Source organism: Triplophysa rosa, linkage group LG13, assembly GCF_024868665.1.
Source record: "Triplophysa rosa linkage group LG13, Trosa_1v2, whole genome shotgun sequence".
NCBI lineage: Eukaryota > Metazoa > Chordata > Actinopteri > Cypriniformes > Nemacheilidae > Triplophysa > Triplophysa rosa.
Genome location: NC_079902.1, coordinates 11,025,005 through 11,034,918, shown reverse-complemented (window position 1 = coordinate 11,034,918; position 9,914 = coordinate 11,025,005). Strand labels below are relative to the sequence as shown.

At 38.4% G+C, this 9,914-nt stretch overlaps 1 protein-coding gene across 1 annotated transcript; it reads right to left on the bottom strand.

The window, feature by feature from the left end:
• Positions 1-180: 180 nt before the first annotated feature.
• LOC130563932 (microtubule-associated tumor suppressor 1 homolog) lies at positions 181-9,198 on the bottom strand. Its single transcript, XM_057349743.1, has 7 exons — positions 8,992-9,198; positions 4,588-6,150; positions 3,912-4,146; positions 2,756-2,881; positions 1,389-1,493; positions 698-805; positions 181-364 (listed from the first exon to the last, which is right to left on the bottom strand). Exons 2-7 carry the CDS (start codon positions 6,043-6,045, stop codon positions 282-284), a joined length of 2,115 nt encoding a protein of 704 aa, XP_057205726.1. The 5' UTR covers positions 6,046-6,150; positions 8,992-9,198; the 3' UTR covers positions 181-281.
• Positions 9,199-9,914: the final 716 nt, after the last annotated feature.

The following is a 9,914-nucleotide window of genomic DNA, read 5'->3' as shown; positions in this document are numbered from 1 at the left end:
AGAATAAACGTTTATTACAAGGTTACATAAAAAGTAAAAAAAAATTTTTTTTTTACTTTTTATGATGATATATACTGTATATATATATATGTGTGTATGTATGTGTGTGTATGTACAGTATGTATGTATGTATGTATGTATGTATATATATATATATATATATATATATATATATGATGGGTTAGTTTGTAATAATTGTCAAAATATTACCTTTGGTGCCCAATCCAACCGAGGTGACACTATATGAACTCTATGATTCTGTTTGAAGGTATAGGATAGCACTAATAATTGAATTCATTGACACACAATACCTGAACCAATTTAGATTTACACAAGTGTAAGACTTTAATCTTCCACTGGATCTCTGAAAGGAATGCAAAGGCCGTTCTTAATTATGGCATTTAAGGTTAGAAGGAAAACACAGAGAGGAGGAGGCCTGACACTAGACAGAGGCTGTGTCAGCTGTGTTATTGACTTGGCTGCGATAAAATAATCCTGCATTGCTAAAGCTGCATTTCAGCTGAGCCCACACAGTGTTAACCAACTGGCGACTCTAATCTGAATGAAAGTATGAATGGGATTTTTTGTTTTTAATTTAGAGACCTCCACACTGCAAAAATGTTAATGTAAATTCACATTTACAATAACGGTTACTGTTGGTCCTCTTCTGTAACTGTACAGTATGTTAAGGTCTTACCTGTTGGAGTGGCAGCAGGTCTCATGGGCCGAGCTGTGGTTGGGGTTTTCAGAGGACTGCTTGAAGACCTCGCTGAACTTTGACCTGTTAAAGATGTGTTCTTGCATCCTGCACAAGTAAACAAAATGTCTCTTTAAATTCTTGGCGAATGAAACTAAACTTACCATATATAATTTACTGTGCATTTTGACAATACAGACTTGTTTGCGGTATGAAATTTGTTATTTTAAATCAACATAAATATCTCTTCTACAGTACTAATACTTACTAGCAATTTTACTCGTTTTACAGATATGCAGGATTTGTAAGACTTATGCTATTAAAAGTCTAGTGTATGAAGTTTAGCGGCATCCAGTGGTGAGGTTGCGAATTGCAACCAACAGCTCCACCATCCCTTTCGAAGCACACGGTGGCTGACACACGACTAAGATGTTGTCACGTTTTTGCTTCTTTGCCGAAGAAGATAAGGTATTTACGAAACTCGCTCTGTAGAGCAGTTTGTCTGTTTAGAGCTACTGTAGAAACAACATGGCGAATTCTATGCAAGGTGTATGTGATAAAAATGTAAGGTCATGCACCTCCAAAGACATAGTTATGTATATTATATTGGATTTCTGTCAATAGATCCTCCAAAAAACTACACATTGGACATTTAAGTGCTGCATTTTAAGTTAAAAGGCATGACTCATACCTGATGGTACACTTCTGGTAGATGGAGATTGCAGTTTGGTTCTTAACAGTGTGGTCCTTTTAGATGGAGGTTTACTCAAGGCTCCCAAAGAGGGCTCTGCCTGGTCTGATAAAAACCCCACACAAATTGATTATTTTCTACAGTGTTCTACACAAAGCCATCCGTGGTTTGACATAAGAGTGTTGCAATCTACCATAGCAACATCATCTATAATACTGAAAAAATATTCCAACTGTTACCACAAACAACAATACAACAACTTTAGAATCTGACAAAATAATTTTGGAGGAACATAAATGTAAATCACAAAAATTACATTAAGAAATGTTGAAATCCACATTTGAGCATAAAGTATCTCTGCTTACTTCTCCATAAACGTGGCTTAGGTTTTGTGTGAAAAGCAGCCAACAAAGGAACAATACAAAAGCTACATGATCCAATAAGGAGGCATGTCAAAAGAGTCAGATCACACTGAGAGCAAGAACCTGAGAGGTTCAGAAAGGAATTGGAAAAAACCTGCTCTGAGAAATCAGTCAACGTCCCTCTATGTGCAGACATGACCATCCACAGCAAGTTAAACACAATGAAGTAAAAAAACATTACATAGTGTGCACTGATAGATCCTCATCATTTCACGTGCACTGCTTTCCCATCATTCCTCCATGTGAACTGTGGTGGAACAAACCCTGCCTCGCAGACATCTGTGACTGAGCAACCCCATCCATACAACAACAAACCCATCCTCCAATGAGATCAGCAGACTATTGAATAGGTAAGGAGAATAATTGTCTAGACTGACAAAACTGTCCTATATTATCATGTCTCAACTGTGCCCATCAAACCGATTATTCAGTCTACTTGAAACTTCACAGAACAGGCTTTTTTAAATCAACTTGTCAAAACTAGACTGAATGCTTTAGAAAGGATTTAATATTGGGCTTTGGACTTAATGCAACACTGACCTAGTAGGGAATGTGGGTCAAGCTGTATGAGGGTTGATCCTGTCTAAAGTAACCAATGTCTATATTTTTTAAATTCTACACAGACAGAGCTGGCAAAGCTTACATGATGTAACATGTTCTATAGGACATAAAGTGACCCTTGGACAAAAGCTATGAACAAACCAATGACATTTAAAATAGGACACTCGATTGTTAAAAGTAAAGGTATTGTACATTTTGACCATGGTGAATTTTTTCACCCACTGTACTGTAGAACCTCAAACATCTACAGTATATTTAAGACACTTTAGACTATAACATATCTATGTCAATGCATAATCTGTAAGCATTAGAAACCTGGACTCTCAAGATGACAAGTATGATTTGAGTATACAAATTTCAATAATCTTTTAGGAAGAATCTTACCCTGCTTTGGGTGTCCATTTGTGTGAAAAATGCTGGAAGTTTTAGCATGCGTTTTAGGTTTGATGGGCAGTTTGGAGGCTGATGCCGTTGATGGTGTAAACTGGGCAGGTCTGGACTGGGCTCCTCCTGAAAGTGAATTTTGTGCTAAGCTTTAGTGAACAAGTGACAAATATTTTGTGCTGCAATATGTTAAGAGCAAAGCAATTTCTACTGTAAAAACAATACATGTACATGCTCTGTTTCATTGTTACAGGAATTGTGTATTTCCACAGGGGACACCGGACTTTCACTTGAAGGCGGCAATATAATGAATACAACATTTGTACTATAGATAGGTAGATGCAGGTACAATTTGTAAACATGCCTTTGTATAACCCCTGTAGGCGAACAGGAAACCTGCATTAAGAAAAAACTACAATGTCTTTATGTGTATAACTTTGACAATTTGACGTACTTTCTGTAAGTGACAACAGGGGGCATTTTATAGATGGAACTCTTTGTTAAGCATTTACAATAATAAACCCTTACAGCACATTTTTATTGCCCACCAGGTGTGAGTTTAAAGAGATAGATCGCACAAAAATGAAAATTCTGACATCATTTACTCACACTCGGGTTGTTCCAAACCTGTATAAATTTCTTTGTTCTGCTGAACAGAAGGGAAGATATTTGTAAGAATGTCAGAAACCAAACAGATCTCATCCCCCATTTACTGCCATAGTAGGGAAATAAATCATTGGGAGTCAATGAGGGATTAGATCGGTTTGTTTATTGACACTCATCCAAATATCTTCCTTTCTGTTCAGCAGAATAAATACATTTATACAGGTTTGGAACAATTTAAGGGGAAGTAAATAATGACAGAATTTTCATTTTTAGGTGAACTGTCCCTTTAACCATTAGCTATGACCTCATAGAATCCATTTCACAAAACAATTAGCTCACTCTATTTATAACAAAAAATAAAATCCATAGGTCATCAAGCATAAAAAGGTAAAACTAGCAAGGCCCCTTCAGCTTTTTCTTCAGTGGTCTCAGTGCAGGTATCTTTTGTGTTATTTTATTAAAATACAATGCAATACAATACACAATACATAACTCATACACTTCAAAGTATGGCTGAAAGACAACCCTCTTCTGTAAGAAATGTACTTACCCTCAGGTGTGCGGAGCTGGACTCTAGGTGAAGGCATGTCAGACGTACTGCTGTCATCTTTTCCTGCTGTCCCAAGTTTGATCTTATATGCAGCCGAGAGAGGAGGCCGAAGGTTTGGAGCTGGAATGCGAGCAGCAGAGGCTCCTCCCGTCCTGGCTGGGGATGGCTGAGGGCCAAGCATGCCTCGACTCCACACGCATGCTGCCGCTCCTGTCGCCAGTTTGGCAGACACCGCCTGCAAGAGAAGTTGTCTTTCAGTGACTCGCATGCATGCAGTACACTCACTGCAGTGTTGAACATGACAAAGCTTAAGCGCAGGATCAACGCTCAAACTCACGCAGGCTCAAGATGTGAACAGCTATTGTAATAAAGTCCCCGTGAGAATTCTGAAGTCACTGCCAAGTTTTTTTCATTCCCCATCCCCATCCCCGCTCCAGCTCAGTAAACATGATGTGATGTGTGCATATGGAACGCATTTTCCAAAGAATCAGCTTGCTGCCCTCTCGCAGCAGTAATTACATCACAACAATATGTTTCCTTTATACTTTTTTTGTGAATTGTACTTTTAATATGGCACAACTTATGCAAGGTTGTATAAATATACAGTATATGGAAAAATATCTATAAAATTAAAGAAATTAAAGTTGCTGAAATCAGCTGAAATACACATGCTCACCATCAAACTGATTTTCAGGTTCTTCCCACGAACCTTCATTGACTCATTCCCTTGAGAATCTTCTTTAGACGACTTGGATCCATCTGGTTTGATCTTTCCATCCTTATTCTGAGAACTTCCTTTAGATAAAGTCTGTGGTGTGGCGTAGATGCTCAAGGTCCCATTGACCCTCAGATTTTTTTCTTGCGAGCCATCTGTAGCAGTTTTGAAAGAGGTAGCGCTTTCAGACCACCGGCGAGGTCGGGATTTTGAGGCCAGACCACTCTCTTGGCAAGTGGATGAGCGAGTCCTTTTAACCGCGACAGAACTCTTTACATGTCGGGCTGGTGTAGCATAGGTGTTGGTGACTGCCAGAGAGGTGGACTTATTAGGTGATGACTTACGTTGAGCAGAATGATCCAAATTCTCACTTTCATTAGCTTGAAGAACGTTGCTTGATGAGGTATTTGGTGCACTTGATGTCTTGAAAGGGTTGGTGGCACGGGATATAATTTTAGACTTTATATTACTGAAGTTTGGCTTGGGAAACCTTTTGATTTCTACCTTTTTGCTTCTGTTCGCCATCAATGACTTGGGCTTTTGAGAGGCGTCACCTTCCTGCCTATTGATGATCTGAGCCATTGGGCTCACTGAATCACCTTCATCTTTTTGAAGAGGTGACTCTGAAAGAGGTGGAAGGCAAAATGTCTTATTACTTACAGACTGAACAGGAGTCGAGGTTTGAGCGTTACCGCTGATGTCCAAATCCTCCAAAGCCGTGAGGTGCATAGCTAGCCCCTCCACTGGAGTCGAGTGATTTGATCCACCTGTGTTGCATGGCAACTTTTGCACGTCTTTACTTGATTTCTGATTAACATGTGTTACACTTTTATGTTTCTCGATGTCCAGCAATTGAATCAAATTTCCCTCTATGAGAAAGGTCTGATCGCCTGGTTGAATGTAGGTACACTCTAAGCCCCTATTCTTGGATTCTCCCGTTGATAGCTTGGCTGGATGTTCTTCTTGAAGGCCCTCACAGACATCGGGTAACATGCCCGACACCACACCGATGTCAGAGGATATATCCAAGGAGGTCCTGGACTTCCCAAGCACTGAGATGCTAAGTGGCTGATCAGTTTCATGCAAGATGAAGCTGTTGCTCCTCATCACCATCTCACAAGAACTGACAGAACAGCAGTTCTCACTGGAACCATGTCGCGATGGCTTGTAGGAGTCCACTTCAGTGCATGTAAAGGTGCCGGAAGTGGTTGGGTATTTTATTTTTAAGGTTTTTTTAGAGGTAGCATCACTGATGCAATCCTCCATTTCTACATCCGGAGGACTGTCTGAACTTCCACAACTCCAACTGGTCGAGCTCCTCACTGAATCTGGAGAGTGCTCACTGGGGCAAGTAATGTTATTGCCATTTTTGTCCTCAATCGAAAAAGTAAGATTCATGGATGTATGCGTGATCTCCATGCCCTTGCAGTTGTCGAGAATTTTTACATCAGAAGTGTCTGAACTGGATTTTGTTTTGAGAACTGTAGTTTTTGGACTTTATTGAAACTCTGTCAGTAAATGTTCCTGAAAGGAGAATAAACATTTTAAACATACATATGCCAGAATAAAAAAAAAAACACTCCGCCATCTAGTTTACATTGATATTACCCATCATAAAAATAAAGTAGGACATGGCAGTGATACTTGACTCAATTCACTAAGGGTACTTGTTAAAAAAACAGAACAAAAATTAGAACTACTAAATATTTGCAAGACCTGTTGTTGCATTGGGCAAAAAAAAGTACTGCAATCTTTTAGTAGATATGTTACGTAATCCATTGACCAATTACTTTTAGCCCCGGTTTCACAGACGAGGCTTAAGGCTAGTGCCAGACTAAAAATTTTGAGCAGTTTTAACTGAAAATATCTTGCCCTGACATATCTTAAAATATGTCGGTGCCATTGTTTTGTCTCAAGATGCACATCGGTAATGTTGTTTCTAAGGCATTTTAATAAAAGCGATTTAAATAGCCTAAATTAACTAAGGCATCCCTTACAGAAAAGACACATGAATTTCACATGTTTTTCGCATGTGATCACATGTATACAACATGTGTTTAACATGTGCAAAAAAACACGTGTGATCACATGTGAAATGTGTGTTTTTGGAACATTTTGGTGTGAATTCCATGTGAATTCCCACGTGAAACCCATGGGATAACATGTAAAAACCCATGGGATGACATGTGCAACATGTGGTGACGTGAAGAACATGTGATCACATGTGGAGACATGTCGCATATGTTATCCCATGGGTTTTTACATGTTATCCCATGGGTTTCACGTGGGAATTCACATGGAATTCACACCAAAATGTTCCAAAAACACACATTTCACATGTGATCACACGTGTTTTTTGCACATGTGAATTTCGTGTGTCTTTTTTGTAAGGGATAGTCCTGATTTAGGCTAAGCCTTGTCTATGAAACAGGGCCTTAGTGTCATGAGAAACTAATCCCCTAATAAATTCTTCATGTGTTTGCTAGAAAAACACATTAAAATTTAAAGTGCCTCATCTTATCAAATTCCGTTCCTTCTCAAGGTAGGACGAAAACATGTTTTAAATGATACAGCATAGGATAAAAGTTGGCATATCATGCTAGCTTATTTTTGTTTTACCACAAAAACTTACACTGATAATTAAAAAGACCCCTTGGTGCATAGTGTTGTAACAAAAGGTATAACATGGGGCCAAACATAATATCTAAACAATGCTCGTTAAAACACACATTCTTTTTTATTCAAATAGTAACAGAAACAATTACTTCAAAGAGCAGAATTTACATATGGCCAAAAACGCTGGCAGAAAAACTACATGTCAAAAACAGGCGCATTAATAATAGGAACTGCAGTAGTGCAGTCAAGGGGCTTGGATGTAACATGTTGTGAGTTTAAGACAAATGAGAGGTCAACTGGAGAGCATGTATTTAGATAAGCAATCCTGAGTGCTAGTGAAAACACCTCGCTGTGTTTAGCAGGAACATATCTAACTCTGTAATTGAAAGGTTACACCTCAGCAGACAAGCCCCTTTTTTAAACACAAAGGATTTGCTGGGGATTATCACGCATGCCATTACTTGCAAAATGCACCACCCAGATTGATATAATGACCATTAGAGTTTGTCCAACATGTCTTGATCAAAAACAAATACAACTTAATTAAATGTTATGATAAAAATGAAAATAAATATAATGACAAATCATCGTATTTGGTTCTGTCTCTCTATATGTTAACAGCATCATTGCACTACTCGACAGGAGTGGAATAGACATGGCATACTTTATCTCTGCTGAGTGAGGGGACTTGCATGCTCTAATGCACTTCTGTCAAGTACAATGAGTAGAGAGGCCAGTTAATGCAGATGCAGAGATGAGCTTTCTGTTGTCCAGCTTCTTTTAAAACGCCAACAAAACTCACATTAAGAGAACCATAATCTGCTTTCAAGAACCATAATATGCTTTCAAGGTAAATGTGTCGAAGCCCTGAGTGACTTTACTGTGCAACAAACTACAGACTGGAATAAGACAGATTTTTTATATTTTGTAACCTAAATTCTGTAAGTTGAATTAGTTTGCCGTTTTAACATTCATATCACCTGGCAGCTCCATCACAAACAAAGTACAGTAAATCCAATGAACAAATGCATTTTCAGCCACTTTTTCCAACGTGTGACGTTCTGTTATAATGAATGAACTCTACAGTGTATTTCTTATAGATATGATTAAGATGGGCCTATATGTTGTGTTTACCAAGGCAGATCAAAAAATCTTTACTTGGCTCACTGACTATGTGAAAGGTTACCTTAGGAACCAACAGTGTGCTTAGTCATTTACAGTCTGACTGCTCATGCAAACGCTGGGCATTAAAGAAACAAGAGCCCCTCTGTTAATACCTTACTACTGTGGCTGGAGAATAATTTATGAATGTGTCTTAGTTCATCTTAAAAGGGACGTAAAAATGATACGTTGCACTCTCATAAAAGACTACATGGAATACGACAGGTGATTTAGTCATTGTTGACGGTTAAAGTTACCTAGTCTGGAAAAAAGGTTTACATGTCATACTTTAATAGCTGGGGTATCTATGGTTTATCAGTTTATAGCATAACGCACAAGCAAACCTACACATTGAATAACACAGCCATTAATGTAATACAAAACAAGGAAAACAAAGCCATGCAAGTTTATTGCTCAAATCGATGAACAATATATCCATTTAAAAAATCAAGTATAAAACATTCTCAGAATGAAATAAATAAAAAAACATATATTTTTTCTTCTGAAGCACATTATATTATTTAATATATACTCAGCGGCATGTAATTTAACTAATAAACCAAAAAATACATAAAAAGAAAGTCCTACCATGCAAAACATTATGTTAGTTCAGCGAATCCCATTCAGACTCCTGCAGCACTCACAGCTCCACGTCTCAGTATCAATCCTATAAGTGCTGTGGTAAACACTACACCAGACTAAACGCACCACTCTGCTTGTGGGCGTATATGAAGACTGCCAAGACTAACCCCTCTACTCTTCAATACCCATCTACACCAGCAATGCCTTCTTCAATACATTTCCTGCATGGCTTGCAGCAATGGTCTCTCTCATAGGAATGTGGCAGAGTCCGGGTCGCTGTCAGCACGCTTTTGGGCTGTCCTAGCATACTAAAACACGCCTCTACTCGTACAGCTCTGTTCAAGTTCCAACCTAGGCCTTGACTGAATGCACTATAATGCCTCAAGGCTAACTTTACAGGAGACGGCAACTGGTTGCCCTATACCAGACAAGCCCTACTACATGAGGGGAGTGGCCAGGGCATGTGAGGCCAAAAGCAGCATTCGCAGTTACTAAGCAGCCAGCTAGAGGCTTATTTTTATTTATTCATTTTAAAGGAATTAGGCCACATGAGATAAATGGTGCAAAACACTGCAATGCCGGATAAATGTTGTGCTGGAAAAAATACACATAGGCTACTGATACATTCACATGCAAATATTTGAGTGTAAAGTAAAATAAACATAATAATAGAAATAAAAAACTGATAAATGAGACATACAATCAACACAGCTTTTAATTTTCCAGCCACCTGTTGACATCACAATATTACTTAAAGTGATAGCTCACCCAAAAATAAAAATGGCAGCAGCTATTTGCAATACTGTAGATGCTATTTACACGAAGTTTAAAATGCAGTAGGTTCTGTTTACACTAAGTGAAAATAGCAGCATTTCTTAGCGATATGCTATTAACACTAACCGAAAATAGCTGTATTTTCTTTGGATTAA